This window comes from Tamandua tetradactyla, chromosome 13 (assembly GCF_023851605.1).
Source record: "Tamandua tetradactyla isolate mTamTet1 chromosome 13, mTamTet1.pri, whole genome shotgun sequence".
NCBI lineage: Eukaryota > Metazoa > Chordata > Mammalia > Pilosa > Myrmecophagidae > Tamandua > Tamandua tetradactyla.
In genome coordinates this window covers 86672602-86690388 of record NC_135339.1, presented here as the reverse complement: position 1 = coordinate 86690388, position 17787 = coordinate 86672602, and the positions used below count along the sequence as shown (strand labels likewise).

The following is a 17787-nucleotide window of genomic DNA, read 5'->3' as shown; positions in this document are numbered from 1 at the left end:
TGCTGTCCAGCCTTCCGCAGGGCCTCGGATTCCCCCAGCTCTCTCCTGCACAGGGCCTTTGCTTCCAATTACATGTGGCTGGCATCCTCTCTGCCAGCCGGGTTCTTGCTCCACTGTCCTCTTCTAAATTAGGCCATTCTGGGGTGTCCTATCTCTTGTACCTCCTCTTAACCTAAGGCAGTGGCTTTTACCCACAGTAGCTTGGTACCCCCAGGGGACATATGGCACATCTGGAGCCATTTTAGGTCATCACCACCGGGGAGAGGGTGCTGCTGGCATCTGGTAGGTAGAGGCCAAGGATGCTGCTCCGTATCCTACCATGTCCAGCCAACTTTAATGACTTTTACCATATTACCCCTTTTTATTTTCTTCATAGCATTTTTCAGTGATGGAGGTTATCATACCCATTTGGTTGTCTATTGCCCTGCAGTGTAGGAGCTCCAGGAAGGAAAAGGCCGGTGGATCGGTCACCCATCCAGAGGAGGGCTGGCCAGGGTCGGGGTGCTCCAGGCCCCTCACTGACGTGGGCCCTGCAGTGTGCTCGCGTGGTCATAGGTCACCACTTCAGTGAACTCTCTCGAGGTGTATTTCATAATACTGTGCAACAGCCAAATGTTTTTGTAAAATGTGTTAGACGTAAGATAGTTTCTAATTCTTTCTCAAAGAGAAAGCTCCACCTTGTATTGGCTTCAGGCTTCACCCACTGGGATCTGCCGCGCAGCTGAGGCTAGATCTGCTCAGTCAGCCTTTGGGAGGGGATGGCTGAATGAATGAATGAATGAACGATAGATGAGGAAAATACTCTCTGAGTGTTTTTCCCAAGCTCTTATAGCATCTGGAATTGTCTCTCTGGTGCTTTGCTTCTGTTTTATGTTTAGGCAGCGAGGCGTGGAGACGGTCTGGCTGTGGGAGAGGCTGATTTAGCGACCTCTTTATTCAGGCCGCCAACTTCCTCGACTACCCATGTTTATTTATTTGCTCTGTTTGAAATAAGATACACTTGTTCTTGCTTAGGAATATTTTGCCTATTCTGTTGGGTCCAGATTATATACATTTTTATCCTGTAGCTTCAAATTCTGTGTCAAAAAAACCCCACAACAAACCCATCTAATTAGACCTTCTGCACTCAGAAAGAGAGAAGGGTACAGTGTCACACCCAACCCCCACCTTCACCCCCTCCCGCTGAGATCCTGGTCAGAGTCTCATTTTTAACTTCAGCCTGGCCTTGTAAAAAAATGTTTTCTTGGCTTTAGTGATGGAGTTTCCCAGTAGGGGATCTTGCCCTTTTGTTTCTTTGGTTTGGAAGAATGTGGAGCAAGTAATGGGTCAGGAGTAGTTAAGCAAAGTTTGGAGCAAAAGTTTGGGTCTCTGGGTTCCCAGCATGTCCCTCCAGCTCCCTAAAGACATCCTGACAAGGGAGGGAGGGGAAGTGGCATGGAGATGTTTGGCCTGGCTTCCTCAAGCAGCTTCCTCCCATATACCCCTACTCCTTGGTTCTTCCCCCAAAGCTACCCAGGACCCCCTCTGCCTTATCCATATCTCCAGCCCCCACTCACCAGTGTTTATCAAACGGTTCCTTGGGACATTAGCTAGAATTCTGTGGCTGATTCTGTTTTTGGAAATTTTGTGTACTTTATTCCTCTCTTGTGGATTCACAGGGCTAATTAGCATAGTAAAGGCCCTGAAAAGTCTTGCTATAAAGTAGCCCATGTAATTTCCTTTATCCCAGCTCTAGTCCAAATTGTTTAAGCACAGATCTGCAGAACCTTTTGTGGAAGGCATTTTAGGAGACACTGCTTTGTTGCATCTCCTAAACATATTTTGAGAAAACTTGGGCTTTTCTAGCCAGGAAAACTTTCTGCTAGAGAGTTCAGCCAGTCCTCCAGACAATATGAGGTGGTTTTGATACCAGGGTAGCTAAACCACCTTCTCTGGAGACAATAGGGATTGCTTGAGGGGTGCATCTATAGAGAGTGGAGGTGAGTCTACCTCTCTTGGGTAATTCTCAAGCAATAAAGGAAAATAATGTGGCATGGGATCTCCCATTTTTGATTGCACTCCAGATGTTCTTGGAGTTCAAGAACCAACACTGAAAAATTATAATGGCAATACTAGTTATAGATGGTGTTACTATTATTTGTGCTTTCCACCATTCTTTTTGAGATGCTAGATAAATATTAGGCATTTGGTAAATTCTTTTCATGCATTTACTAATTTGGCACTCCTAAACTTACAAGGGCAACATGGATTATCCTCATTTTACTGGCAAGGAAACAAAAGCTCAGAGAGGTTGTATGGTTTGCTCAAGGTAACACAGCTAGTTAGTGGTGGACTACCACTGCTAGGAACTAAGGAGCCTCCTTTTTGCTCTCCTAATGCTCTTTTTACCACATCTACTCAGAAGTGTCTTTTGGATATTTTCTAACCACAGGATTCTATTAATGCATTTTTAAGTAGCATATCTTCCCCATGATGATGAAAATGAAAAATTATTCCAGGGTCTGAAGTGTTATGTTACTCAGGGGAATACTGTCCATTGGAGATAATTGCTTAATAACTTAAAGTCAAATGTTTTTTCTATGTGATACACTCTACTGAAGTAGAGAATCCTTTCATTGTTTCTCAATCTTCATTAATTCTTGCTTCCTAAACTGATAATAAAGGTTAGCTATAGCTAAGAAACTTTTGATCCTATTAGGAGGGGAAAATCATATTTTTTCTGCTTGCTCCCTTCCTAACTATCCTCCTCCATGTTACCCGGTATTTCACTTCACCGCACAAATCCTTGATCACTGTGCACAAATCCGCAGAATCCGGGCATGCTGGGGTCTGATAGCATAGATATATTGAGACAGTGGTATTAGACGATGTTTATGTTTAAAAGGAGTAATATGCAATTGTGCAGAATATGAGATGCTTGGGTGACGAAGGCAGTGCTGGAGTTTGGGGCCACGTTCTGGCGGCTGAGACAGAAGTCCACCACCAAAGACCTGAGACCTCTCTCTTTTCCTCCACGATCTTGTATGATTTGCTGGTGTCTGAGCAGACTCGGCTGACAAGTTAGATCTTCCCCTGAAAGATGGTCCCTGGCAGCTTGCTATTATCACCGAATGTAATGAAACTTATTTATTTTTTTGGTTTAGATAATCTGCCATTTTGACAACTTTGCTCCCATCGAAGAGGAAACATTTCAAGGCACTGGCGATGTGAACGAAGAAATCCTCACGGTGCTCCCCATGGATGGTGCATCAGTCCATCCACTGATGAGACGATAATGATAGCTCCCAGCCTTTGCTGTGTTTCCCTGACCTTCAGTGAGATTTCTTCCACTTTATTTTGTGCCATGGGAAAAACCTGAGGGGCAGGAGGAATCGCCCCTGAACTTGTGACATTCCCTTGGTCGCAGCGGCTCTTATAGACGTGGCACTTGGAGATCACATCCTTTTATCATCTTTCAGAACTGAACCAATGTGCTTTGGCTTCTGCTAATTCTTGTACTTGTTTCTGTTGCTCTGTGCCTTCTGGCCCCCTCTTAGGTAACTGCAAGCCATCCTTCGAGTTTCCCAGCACACTTCGCATGCATCTGGACCCCTGGGGACTCGCCCATGGCCCTTTAAGCCCCAAGTCACAGGGCAGAACATGAGGCGCTGCGTTAATTGCTGCACACAGTTGTTACCCGACGACGCACACACACAGCAGGTCGGCTGCCCAGGAGGGCCCCAGCACAGTCACCAGGTGTGCCCTGTGTGCAAAGGAGAAAACAAAATTCTGTTTCCCGTGGACAGTAAGCAGATGAACTTGCTGGCCGTTCTTGAAGTGAGGACAGAAGGGAACGAGAACTGGGGAGGGGGTTTGCGCTTCAAGAAGGGCAAGCGATGTAGCCTCGTTTTTGGACTGATAATAATGACCTTGGTGATGGCATCTTACATCCTTTCTGGGGCCCACCAAGAGCTTCTCATTCCATCATCTTTTCATTACGGAGGCTTCCCCAGTAATCCCAGCTTCATGGACAGTGAAAACCCAAGTGACATGAAAGAGCATCATCACCAGCCTTCTGCAAATAATGTTTCATACGTGAAGGATTATCCGAGCATCAAATTAATTATTAGCAGCATTACAGCCAAGATAGAGTTTACGTCCAGGCAGCTCCCAGATATAGAAGATCTCAAGAAGCAGGAGTTGCATGTGAGTAGCCCTGTGGAAATCTCCATTAATTCATTTATTTTTTAAAAAATGGATGTGTCCTCTTCTGTGGCCATCTTTGGGGACAATGACTGAAACATTTCTCAATTGTGATAATCTGAGAGGGGGCTGGGCGAGTGCTGATGGTATGTAAAGTCAGGGAGGGGATTCCTGGCACTGGATGAGGTAGCCAGAAGCATTCAAGGACTGCCCCTTCTGTGAATCGCACTCCAGGACTTTTTGCTTGAAATAGGGTCAAGGTGGCACAAAGTATTTCTGCAGATCACCTTCATTTGGATTTTTTAAGTTGGCTTCAATTTGATTTCCTGTTTCTGTTCTGTCCTAATCAGTATTTTTTTTAAATCTCTAGTCACCATGTAGATATCCAACCAGTAAAAGATTCCCGGTGTTGTTTAATTAGACAACCATGCGTGTGAGTGTATGTAGGAGAGGCATGTCAGAAAATGGCTATTGCTTAAACTTTTACTTCCTTCTCTCCAATTTTTATTTTTATTTTGGGAAAAAGAAAATAGAGTCATTGGCTACTTTACCAAATTTCGCCCTCTTTTTAGTGCCCGGTCATTGTCAATTACTACTTCAAATTTGGAGACCGTAATAAATACCAGGCTCTGATCACACTGTCGTTTGAATGCGTTTTTGCTAATGGTCCCCCTGTTGGCGCGTCTCTTTCTCGTTGCAGATGTTCTCGGTAATCCCCAACAAATTCCTTCCAAACAGCAAGAGCCCCTGTTGGTATGAGGAGTTCACGGGCAGGAACACCACCGACCCCTACCTCACCAACTCCTACGCGCTCTACTCCAAGCGCTTCCGCTCCACCTTCGACGCCCTGCGCAAGGCCTTCTGGGGCCACCTGTGCCACGCCCACGGCAAGCACCTGCGCCTGCGCTGCCTGCCGCACTTCTACATCATCGGGCAGCCCAAGTGCGGCACCACCGACCTCTACGACCGCCTGCGGCTGCACCCGGAAGTGAAGTTCTCCGCCATCAAGGAGCCGCACTGGTGGACCCGGAAGCGCTTCGGTGAGTGGGCGCGGCCGGGAGCGCGGCGGGTAGGGCTGCCTTGACAGTTCAAAGCGTTTACCAGCCCTTCATGCGCTCATTCAGACCCGATTTTGGGGGTAGGGGAGACCCTGGTACCGGCCCGGCTGGGCGCCGCGCATTTGGCTTAATCTGCTCTGTGAGGGAAGTGGGGCCCACTGCATGAGAAAGCGTCAGAGACGCGAAGAGTTGTGGATTGAATCGTGTCGCCCTCAAAGACCCGCTCAGACCCGCTCCTGTGAGGGGAAACCCATTTGTAAATAGGGTCTTTGAAGATGTCATTAAGGTTCCCAAACTGAGTGAGGGTGGGCCTTCATCCAGTGTGGAGGCCTTATAAGCAGAGGACATTAGGAAACAGAAGGAGGCAGAGAGACTGAGTTGTGGGTTGCTGACAAGCCACTGCTAGAACAGTACGGACTTCAGAGAAAGTGTAGTCCTGCTCACACCTTGATTTTGGGTTTCTGGCCTCCAAACCTGGCAAACTGACACTCAGTTAGATGATGCAGTTGACGAAGATCCCACGGGCAAAGACGAACAGGTTCTAGAACCACTCACCCAGTTCCCAACCACCAAGTGAGATTTGTTGAGCGCCTTCTGTGTGCAGGGCAAGGCAAGGGCACAGAAATTGGCAGTTCTTTTCCAGAAGAGCCTGGACACATGATTCCAGCTAGCATTGAGTGGTAAGTGCCAGGTAGGTGGATGAGCCGGCAAGAAGCTGCATGTTTGTATGGGATTCCAGCTTTCTGCTCTTTTGGCTGGAGCCCTACACCTGAAGGAGAAAGAATAGAAAGACTGCTCCAGGTACCATCTAGGGTAGGGGTGGTGCTTCAGCTTCCTTGCTGACTTGGCTTTGCTTCTGACTTCCCTGTTTGCTCAAGACCCTTGCAACGACTTCTCACACTCACTACCCAGAGTCAGGCCAAGTTTGCAGGTCAAGGGAGCAGTCCCTATAAAACTGTCATCGTGCCAGATACCAGCTGCAAGTTCAGGGGCTTTCAGGGCTACCCTCACTTCTGAACGGCTGGCTACAAATTTGGGGGTTCCCACCACCCCCTCAAGTTTAATAATTCACCAGAGTGACTTAGAGAACTCAGTAAAGTGCTATACTTATGATGATATTTTTAGTAGGGCAAAAATATACAAATCGGAACCAGCCAAAAAAAAGAGAACCATTGGGTGAGGTCTGAGGGTCTCAAATGTGTAGCTTCCGTGTCCTCTCTGAGTAAAATCAGGGTGTAGTACTCTCCCAGCTGGGATGTATGACAATGCTCAAAGAGGATTGCCAAGCAGAGAAACTTACCTGAACTTTGGTGCTGAGTTCTTTCCCAGGCTCCATTATGGACAGTGATTGAGTTAGTGCCCATGCGGTTGAAGTTGGCCTCCAGCCCCTTTCCTCTTTGAAGGTTTAGCTGATCTCACCTAGCTCCGAGTACCCACCTCAGCTTCCTTGGCAGGTGGTTGGTCTTTTCTGATGTGGCTGGCCCCACCCCAAGTCATCCATAACCATAAACTGCCAGGTTGAGGGGGGTGGGCACCAAGAGTAAAGAAGATACTCCCATCACTGAGAAGACCCCCAAGGGGTTAGAGTTTGTCCCCCAGGATCCAGCATGAAGGCCATACCTCTCTTTGGGGAGCCTAAGTTCCCTAGGTGTGAAAACCAAAGGGAGGGGAATAAGAGGTATATGTTTTGGGTTTTCTATTTTTTTCTTGGAGTAATGAAAATATTCTAAAATTTTGATTGTGGTGATGACTGCACAAATATGCAATGATACTGTGAGCCATGGATTGCATGTTTTGGATAGAATGTATAGTGTGTGAATATATCTAAAAATAGCATGAGAAAGGGGAGTGAAGGCAAAGGCAGAGGATCCTGGCTTGCCCAGGACCACAGCCTGCCCCTCCCTGCCTCTGGTTTCAGCCCCACCCCAGCCTCCTAGCACCCTGAGGCTCTCAGATAATTGTTTCCTTTCCTTAACTTTTCCCTTCTAGGAGACATTTGGTCATTGGAGCTAAGGGATGATAAATGACATCTCTGCTGGAGTCTGGGCCGTCAAGCTGGTGTTTTCCATGTAACGGTCTCAGACTGCTTAGAAAGGAATCTTAGTTGCTTTCCTTAGTAGCACTCAAGTTTAGAACAACTCTTACTCTTTCTGACAAGCAGTCAATTTGGTGTGCATTCATGAAGTGAAACAAAGGATCTGTAGTTCTTTGGGAATTAGCCGCTAAACTGTAGGCCAGAGCGTCAGGTCCCTGCTCATCTGCTAGGCATGCTTGAACACATCCTGCAATAGGTCATGTTCCCCTAAAAGGTTTCCCTCTTGTCCCCTAGTGAAAGCCTGTTTCCCACTGGCACGCGGGCAGGCAGAACAGAGCCGTGCCTCTGCGGTCCCATACTTGAAGTGACTTCTGTGCAACCTTGAACTTCTTGCTGTTTCAGTCAGGGGCCTTTTCGTTCCACTTTCCATTAACTTCCATAGTTGGGGAATTGGACAGTGCATTTTTTTTTTTGATGTTTGTATGTGACATTTGTTCAATTTTAAGGCAAGAAGCAAATTTAGACTGTATGTGGCCTATGCGAGAATAATTGGTGAATTGAGCCTCGCTGTAGGTCCAGGGGACAGTCAGTTCCCCTTATTTGCATAGATGGGAATGCTGTCTGAGGGAATAGGGGAAGGAGCTAGAGCCTCAGTAAAATGCTGGTCTGCCCTGATGAAGAAGGATTCGTTGGCTGATTAGAGGGTGCTGTCTCCCCGCTCCCCTTTGATTAGGTGCCCACCTCCCTTTTCCCGTTTGGACCATGTGTGCTTCCTGACTGGCTGGCTGCCCCACACCCTTTAGGTTCTCATTCCATATACACGTGTTAACCAGCCCCAACTCTCCTAAAGAAGCAGACCATCCTTTCACTGCCCCTTCCTAGTTTGATGGTGGTGACTTCTACCACTTGACCACTTGTGGATTATGGGGACAGCCAGTTCATACTCACACTGACCCCTCCCTCAGCTGAGCCTTTTGCAGCTTCTGCCGAACCACTTGTGCCTTTCCATCCCTGTTGCTCACCCTAGGGAGTGCAGTTACCTAGCAGTGGCAAGGTAACTCCTGCTCCTTGTTTCTCCAGGAATCGTCCGCCTGCGAGATGGGCTCCGGGACCGCTATCCTGTGGAAGATTACCTGGACCTCTTTGACTTGGCCGCCCACCAGATTCATCAAGGACTGCAGGCTGGCTCCCCGCAGGAGCAGAGCAAGATGAATAAAATCATCATCGGTAGGCTCCGGGGGGGCTCCCATGAGGGGTGGGGGACCTCCTTGCAGCGGGTGCTGCTCCCTGCCCAATTTGACTTCCCCCGCAAAACATTTGCAAGGTGACTGCAGAGGTCAGTTGAGTGTCCATTTCCCAGCCTGCCTTGTATAATTTCTTTAAAGTCTCCAAGAAAGTAGACTTTCTAATCATGAGGAGGCCCAAGCACTGCCAATACGAATTTTTTTTTTAAAGCAGCTGTTTCTTTGGGCCCTCTTGTTTTAATTTAAATCAAAATCAGGCACTTGTACTTGACTTCTTTCATGATCTACAACGTGTCTGGATTGGGGATCATAAATACAATGAATTGTTTAGTCATCCTTACAAATTGAATAGTAAGGATTTTATAAATGAACCGGAAGCCTGCGGCAGCTTCTCCTGGACTAGCCTTGGCACTGAGGTATCTTCTAATAGCTGCTTAAAGAGCCTAGTGCCTGTCAACCTGATGTCTTTAAATATTCAAAACAAGGATATCTGACATATCAAGAATATTAAAAAAAATATGTATATATATCTCCACTCTCTTTTATTGGACTCAGCTTAGGAGATGTTTGCCCACTTATTTCCTTCTGAAAGAGAGAAATTTAATAATATCTTTTGCTTAGATTGGTCCCCTGAGAAAGTGGTTTATTTTTTATTGTCCTAGATCAAGAGTGCTTTGCTCTCCAAATTAAATGAATCTATTAGTAACTCATCAACTCATTACAAACATAAGTTGTAATCAATCATTTGAAAGGTGTTTTTTTTTATTTTGGACTATTGTGTCCAAGGAGATAGGTTCACGTATCTGAGCCCAGATTGATTTATTCTTTTTTTTCCCCCCAAAGACACCAAGTCCTGGGTTGCCAAATGAGGGTCATTCCCCTTGTCCCCGGTACGAATCGACTTTTAGTTCATTTCCTGCAGTCCCGGAGGTCCACACACCCCAAATCACAAGTCTAATATTTGACTATGACTCCCACACCACATGCCTCTGAGAAAATCTAATGTTCTTGTGAAAGAGCTAAACATATGTGTCCTCAGGCCAGGAAATGCAGTCTGAGATGATGAATGAAAAAGGAAAGCTTTTCTTCGGTTTCCTAATTTTAAAGGTCTCTAGATGTAAAAAAAAAAAAAGGAGAGAGAACAAGATTGCTGTGTGATATTCAACTAAGGCAGGTTTGGCCGACCTTTATGAGGCCTCATGGTGTGACCTGTGGGGCACCAGGCAGAGAGGTAGGCAGAGAGCTGCTCTGTGCCCTGTGACAGCTCAGGTGTCATGCACATCTGTGAGATGGATGGTTGGACCAGATCAGCTCCACCCTTCTCCTGGTCTTAAAAGGTGCTTCAGCTCTGCTTCCACCTATCCCCACCCGCCCTCTTTAGATCCTTGGTAGAGACATGAGGGATTGTGTAGTCCCTCGGGGCAGAGAGAGCTTTTCTTGGTGGTCTGTGCTAATAGCTGGATTGTCACAGGGGCTGGACTTGGGTGGGGATGGGCTCTAGATATATGGGAGGCCCCTGGCTCTGCTCCCATGGCCCCCAGCCCTGCCCCACCCCAGCACCCTCGTATGGTGCTGTGACTACTTTTTGGATTACCTGGAATAGAGGGTCTGGGAGGGGAGGGGCCAGGCTTGTCTTGTTCCACTCATCTATTCACAATGCCAAATGCCAAGCACATGTTAAGACACCACATAAATGCTTCCTGGGTAGATGAAGTTTGGATGGATGGTTGGATACATGCTTCTAGGGTTGCAGAACCAGTTATTTTTGAGATTGGCCAAAATTTGGGCCAATTTAGTTTTAGAAACTTCACTTGTTCTTTAGATTTCCCTATGCATTTTGGATAGAATTTTCAAAGGACTCCTGATTGACTTGTCTTTTGTATATGCTAGGGCATTATCTCTTAAGAAAAAAAAGAAAGATAGAGCTGAGCAGATTGCGCACCTGGGTGTGATTGCATTTCCAGGAGGCTCAGCGGGGCCCTGCTGGCTTCCTGCTGTAGGGTGGATTGCTTCTCTGAACACAAAGACTTAGTCTCTTGGTTCACATTTACCCCGAATAAGTGACTTTGTGATTGTTTGTGTATAGTCCTGTGTAAAATGTCAAGAAAGTGAGTGTGTAATTTGTTGATTGATTTACCTTTCTTCCTAAATCTCTGGAGATTGTCCTAAAAAAGCAGGTGGGGTGTGGGTGAGGGGTCAGGGAAATTTGTTCAATTATCTGAGAATTCTGTGTTGCTGAAAATGCCTGTGTCTGGACCTCACCCCTGTCCTAGATTGTATGTTTAGAATTTTCACCCTTGGATCATGTGGATAAAACTGGGGCTAGAACCAAGTTCCTGTCTACCTGGTTAGCACTGATTGATGCCAGCTGTGTACATATTGACAGTCTAGGTGACCTTGTAGAGAGATGGCATAGGTGGCCGTGCAAGGTGGCGGGGCAGGTGGTTCTGTGGGTGGCTGTTCCCGTGAGCCTTCAGGCAGGGTCCTTCCTTCTCTTTGGTCTGAGAATTTGCTTTGTGACTAACCTTTGCTATTTCATGGAAAGACGGTCAGTCTCTCTGAACTATGCCTTTATCACCAGTGCTGTGCATTCTTGGCAGGTCCTTCAGATGCCACAGAGCAACATTAAATATTGTGAATTTGGGGTGGGGGGGTCAGTGCTAGTGAAGGTTTTATTGCCCATGCAGGGGAGAGATGCTGGGGGAAGCAGGATCCTCACTGTGGAGTTTGCCTGGATTTCCAGAGGAAGCCCTTAAGGGGAGGGTGTCCCTGCAGCAGTCTCCCTGCCCCCACCCCCTTCCTGAGTCCCACCTGCCAGACTGCCATGACTGTTGATGAGCAAGGCCTGTAGGCCCGTTTTGTCTTCTGGGCAGGGCAGGGCCGCATTTCCCTCTCCGCCTCTCAGGTCTGTGGGAGCTGTCACCTGGCAATTGCTCATTTGCAGTGTTTTGTTTGCAGGGGAGGCCAGTGCCTCCACGATGTGGGATAACAACGCCTGGGCCTTCTTCTATGACAACAGCACAGATGGGGAGCCTCCATTCCTGATCCAGGATTTCATCCATGCCTTCCAGCCCAATGCAAAACTAATCGTCATGCTCAGGGACCCTGTGGAGAGGTGAGCCCTTTAGGCTTGGAGGCTGAAAAAACAGGCAGTTTGGAAGAACCCTCTTTTTTTATCTTATCCAAGATTTTGGTTCTCTCTTTTTAAAAAATAAACACACTTGCAATGTTACTGCTATTTCTTATGTAAGTGTTATTCTTGGGATGATCATCACTGTGTTTAAATGAAATGTAGGTTGTTTCCTTAGGCCCTCTGACCCTGGTCTGTGGGCCTCCAGCCTCTGGTGGGTCTGACCTAGGGACCAGGGATGGTTCCTTGGGTACTGAGAGGACTTACAAAACACCCTTGGAATCAGGGGTGTTGGAGGGTCTCTGCATAGTTTAACTTCTAGGATTTCATGTCTCTTGACTTGGTTAACGTCTTTACATCCTTGTGAGCGCTGAGTGTGTAATCTCATCTCATGCTTTTCTTGAGAAATCAAAGAGAAGAAAAATGAGAGAGAGCTGCTTTGTCTTAAAGATCAGGAGTTTTCCAGTATGGGTGCATCAAAGGTAGCATGACAGCAGCAGCCAGTTCAGAGGAGCCTGGCCAGTGCTAGGCAGTGCTGAAATCACTAATGAGGCTGTGTGGGCTGCAGAATCTTAGGTGGCCAGGAATTTGAAAATCAGCTGGTCCACTTCCCTACCCCATACCACCACTTCAGAGATGCAGGGCCACCGGCCTATTCCAAGAGGTGCATAGACAGTGTTTTAGCTGGCCGGGGCTGCTATGACAAATACCACACAGTGGATTAGCTTAAACCGTGGGAATGTGTTGTCTCACAGATTTGGAGGCTAGAAGTCCACAATCTAGGTTTTGACAGGCTGTACCCTCTCGCGTTCTGTGGCTGGCTTGCAGCAGTCCTTGGGGTTCCTTTGCTTGTATCTCTGCCTCTGTCACATGGCCATCTAATTTCATTCTCTGCCTTCCACTACCTGCCTCTGACTGCCGTGTCCGATTTCCTTTGCCCAGGAGGACTTCAGCCAGTTTATAGCCCACCTGCTTTAGTTTGGCCCCATCTAAATAGGATCTTTGGAGATCCTTTTCCCAAATGAGTCTGCACCTCAACTAGTCATGTATCTTAAAAGGGCCTGTCCACAAGTGGGATCACACCCACAGGAACACAGGTTAAGACCTGAACGCATTTCTTCTGGGGGCATGAGTCTTCTCTCCTGAAATGGTCATTTCAGAGCAGCGCAGCTCTGTGAGAAAATTCTTTATTTCAAGCTCATCTGTCATGGAGAGCTTCCACGTGTTGGCCCCATTTCTTCCCCATAGATCCACACAGACCAAGACTAATTCTCCTGAAATGGGAGAACCTGCCAGATTCTTAAAGATAGTGTCCACAGCCCTTTGTGTCCCCACCCCCATCCCTGTTAAAAGTTCCTGATTCCTTCCTTCAGTGATCTACTTCCCCGGTGCCATATCCTTGCCTGTTAGAAAAATAATCCTTATTTGTTGTGAAGATTTTAGAAAATACTTTTGAAAACTGTAATGAAAAAATATTTTAAAAACAATTGTCCCACCCAGGGTTAAATATTATTTATATTTTGGTATATTTTCTTCCAGACAGTTTTGTTGTTTAGTAAGTATATTGTGCAGTTGTGTATGTGTGTGTGTGTATATGAATGTAATAGTTTGAATATAGTCTTATGTCTACCTTCTTTCATTTAACGTTGTTACCCCCAAATGACAAGCTGTGGTCACTCTTCCTGAATTGATCTCTGTGTTTGTCTCTCTTGTGGAGTCCTCAGAAAGTACCCACTGCTTTAAAAATGGTCTGGTCTGAATAGCACCGCCTTACGTCTCCCTCGGCCTTAACACCAAGCTCCCCTGGAAGCAGCTGGAATGTGCCTTAGCTCATCTGTTTGCCAGTGTGTGTTCACTCCCCACTTTCTCCATGTCCTCCAGCCTTAGGGTCCCTTCACTGTGGCTCTAAGGCAGCCACAGACCTTGGAGTGACTCCCTGTGTCCTACCTCATCGTTCCCACACATTCAGAGGCAGGAATTTGGCCCTTTTCCTCCTGGTCTCACTTGGTTGGAGAAAAGTGGACACAAACCAGTGGAGCTCTCAGGGAGACATGGTTACATAACTGCCAGCCTTGAAAGGAGAGGCCCAGCAACTGAACTGACCCCTTGCCGCCAGCCGAGGTATTTTCACAGCTGCTCTGCCTCCCTCAACTGAGGGTCACAAGGTTGGAACATTCTCTCTGGAGTGTTCTTTATGCTCCCCAAATGTCTTCCCAGTTCTCATTCTGAGGCGGGTCAGACTGCTCAACTTCAGAGGTCCAAGGGGAGTGTGGAAACGGCAGCCTTTTGTGGATGTGGCTTTCTGGGCACACAGACATAGGATTGGTCTGTGTCTGGACTTGGTTTAGCGTCACGACAGTGGACGGCATGCCCACCACAGGACAGCCTGTTCTGAGGCCTGGGGCGACAGGCATGGCTGTGATTTGTTATGGTGCTGCAGTTTCAGCAAGAGCAAAATGAGAAAGAGGGGAGGGTACTGAAGGGAGAGGGAGCTTCCCAGTGAGGAGGTCCGGAAAGGCTGTCCTGGAGGAGCCGATGCCAGGGCTGGACTTTATAAAAGGACAAATATGAGTTTGCCAAGTAAACAAAGAAGGAAAAGGAAGAAGCCTTCTGAGTTGAGAGATTGGTAAGCAGAAAGGTAAAGGACATGTACTGTTTCCTTTTCTTCCTGAAATGTTGCGTCCTTCTCTGTGGATGCAGCTCAGGGGAGAGTAAATGGGGTGGAACAGGGTAGGCAGCTTGTGCCGTCCAGGCAGATGGCTGAGGCAGAACAGGACCTGCCCAGCTTCCTCTCAGACCACACCGAAAGGCTGCTGTCTTTGCACAGGCGGCATGGGCATCCCAGCTAGTCATGTTTTCTTTTTTTATTTGTGTTTGTTTGTTTAGAACAAATGCTCTATACTAGGAACTGAAAGTGAAGGTTTCTTGCTTTCCTGTTCACCAACTGAAATAACTCATCGATTCACCTGTTTATGGAGCCCTGCCTCCTGCTGGGCACTGTGCTGGGTGCTGAGCAGACGTACATGGTGGATGACAAAGCAGACCCTGTGCCGTCTCCTGGAGCTCACAGTTTGTCAAAGAAGTGGCACGCTGACTCTATCGTGACAAATGCGATGGTGCTGATGGGAAGGGCAGAATGCCATGGCAGCAGCCTATGTCAGGGAGCTAACCCAGTTGTGGAATTGCCTTCTGTGTCAGTTATCTATTGCTGTGTAACAATTTATCCCAAACCTTAGCAGCTTAAAGCCACACACATTGATTATGTCACCATTTCTTGGGATCAGGAATCTGGATGTTGGGTGCTCTCCTTCAGAGTCTCCCACAGGCTATAGTCATGGGGTCAGCCAGAGCTGGGGTCTTATCTGAAGGTCTGGCAGGGTAAGGATCTATGCTTACCTGTTTGTAGGCAGAATTCAGGTCCTTAAGGACTGTGGAATCGGGACCTCAGTTTTTATCTGGCTGTGGCCACAGGCTGCCCTCGATTCCTTGCCACAGAGCCTCTCCAACATGGTGACCTGCTCTGTCAAAGTCAGCCAGGTAGGGAGTCTATTTGCAAGTCAAGCCAGAAGTTACAAGCTTTTGTAACCTAGTCAGGGAGGTGACTCCCTGTTACTTTTCCATATTTTGTTGGTGAGAAGCAAGTCACTGTGTCCTGCCATACTCAAGGGGAGGAGACCATAGGGCCTGGATGCCAGAAAGTAGAAATCACTGGGCCTTTCCCAGCTGTCACCCAGCAAACCTGCTTTCTCCCTTCCTCTCCCCATCCTCCGGAAAACCAGGGCACTGGCCTTCCCGGCAGGGGAAAAGGAACTTCTGCATGACTCTGGCTGTCAGTAGAGTCTCTGCACAATGGAGTGTGTGTTTTTTTGTGCACATTTTCTCTGTGGCTTACTTACAGTGACAGGCTATTTCATTGTTTTTTAAACATGTATAAAAATATATAACAATAGGAATTTCTTCTTTTTTTCCAAACATACCGCAGCGAGGGAAGTTGGTAAACATTGTGTGTTTAGGTCATTCTTGGAGAAATAAACAGTGCAAGTCCAAGTTCCCATTAGTAAAACTGAATACTGGATTGTTAGTCCATATCAGTCACTCTGTGACCTTGGACTTCTGAAAGTGGAATATTCCCAGGGTTGTACACCACCAGCTGGTGTGGATCAAATTGTTCTATTTCTTCTACAAACTGGCTTGATGGGGAGAAAAAAGCCCTTATATTTCAAGTTCTAGATTCACATTCAGCCGTTATTTCTATCGTTGGTCAGAGGAAGAGCATTTGAAAATATTGGAATTCTAAGCAACGTCAAACCAGTCACATTTACGCTTCCAGAGCCAGCACCCCACCAACCCCCTCGGCCTAACCAGAGTTCATTTTCCAGGTTTCTCTACCTAAAAGATCAAGATAATTCAAATCTGAAGTGAAGTATTTCTAGGCCAAATTGGCCCAGTTAATTAAAAAGAAGCCAGCAATTACAAGCAGAATTTTTTCATCATTCAACCTGAGTCTTAACTGGAAAAGACGGTTCTCTTCATTTGTGACGTTGTTACTAGAGTCTGCCTCTTAATTTGGAGGCAGTAACAGCCCCCATTAAATGTGGAAAATGACTGGAATGTGCTGGTTCCACCCCCTTTCTTTCAGGGGACATTTGGAGTAGGGTTGTGCACCATCTGCTGAGGATTTCACCGTGTCTCTAGTTTGGTTTTAATTCTGCGTGTTGTCTCAGAGCAATGAACAGAAATGACCACTGCAGGAATGGCTTGTTTTCACATTTTATGATGATGAGTCAAAAGAGAAGGAGAACTCAGCTCAGCTGAGAGAATAGATTTTTGACCCAGCCCCTTTGAGGCTTGGAATCTGAGCAGTGTTCTTCATCTGCTTATAGAAATGGATTTTTTTAACAGCCCACTGGTCTGGGTTGTTTATGGCTATAAACTAGGAACAAAATGAGGCTCTTAATGAAATGCATCCATTTCAATGCAGCTGGTCATTGGGACACAGGGAGTGATGAGCCAGGCCAATCATTTGGATGGGAATCCTGGTTTCATTGATTTCACTTGGTCTGGAGAATGTTGGGTGGGGTGCATGGGTGGCAAGCAGTCCCCAGCCTCAGGAGCAGACAGCCTGCATTAGAATCCCAGCTCTACCACTTCCTGCTGTGTGACTTCGGGCAAATTACTCAACCTTTCTGTGCCCTAATGTCCTCATCTATATGGGGGTGGGGGGGAGGGGGGAGTAGTCCTACTTACCTCAAGGGCTATGAGAATTAAATGACTTAATATATTTCCATTTGCTGTGCAAATGGAAAGCTGTATATAATTACTGGGTGTATTATTAGGCCTTCTCAGTGGAAGCAAATCATAACAGTAATAATCAAATGTATCACGTGTTTACTCACTCACCAAATATTCATTGAGTGCCTTGGATGTGGCTGGTACATTGGAGAGCGAACTCCTGTCTGCCTCGTGGAGCCGATGCAGAGTGTAGGCACAGGGAGCAGGCCTTACTGGGAATGAGCTGGCGCAGATGGAACTAGGTCAGGTCTCAGTGCCAGGCCTTTTCCATGTGTTGCCTCTTTTGAGCTTTCCAGTCAGGTGAGGGCGCTGTCGTAGGGGCTGGTTTCCAGGTGAGGCGTGTGGGGCTGCGTGGGCTTATGTCACCTGTCCACTGTCACACAGCAAGTGGGTGGGTGGGCTGGGATCCCGTCCTGCATCTGGAGCCAAGCTTTCTGCCCCAGCTTGGGTGGGCTCCCTGAGACACAGACTGTGCAAGGGCACTTCATGTGTGGGTTTATGGGGAATGCTCCCAGGCACGACCCCTGCAAGGAGCGAGGGGTGCAGGACAGGCTGGGGGAGCGGTGTGTTGCCATGCAGTCACGTCTCCACCAATCCTGTGGAGGGCTCCAGAGCTGGGGTAGCTGAACAGTGTTGTCTCTAATGGAGGCTTCTGTCCTCAACCAGCCTTAGAAGGCGGGTGGGTATCCTTGGGCAAGACAGATCTTCCCAGAAGAGGCCAGCTCCTGGGAGGGACTGGATAGTGAGCCATCAGGAGAATGACTCCCCAGTTTTGCGAAGTTCTGTGAGCAGTAAGGACCCCCTTTTCTGTGAGTACCTCAACCTCAACTCTTCTGAGTGGCTGTT

General features: G+C 47.3%; 1 protein-coding gene across 5 annotated transcripts in view; it reads left to right on the top strand.

Moving 5' to 3' along the window:
* CHST15 (carbohydrate sulfotransferase 15) overlaps nucleotides 1–17787 on the top strand; it is a 79141-nt gene that overhangs the window by 42473 nt on the left and 18881 nt on the right. For all 5 annotated transcript variants that reach the window (XM_077126337.1, XM_077126335.1, XM_077126334.1 and 2 more), the window contains exons 2-5: nucleotides 3144–4185; nucleotides 4883–5222; nucleotides 8356–8502; nucleotides 11478–11634. In XM_077126337.1, the coding sequence (XP_076982452.1) occupies nucleotides 3640–4185; nucleotides 4883–5222; nucleotides 8356–8502; nucleotides 11478–11634 (1190 nt within the window). In that variant the 5' untranslated portion in view covers nucleotides 3144–3639. The remainder of the gene's footprint in view (nucleotides 1–3143; nucleotides 4186–4882; nucleotides 5223–8355; nucleotides 8503–11477; nucleotides 11635–17787) is intronic.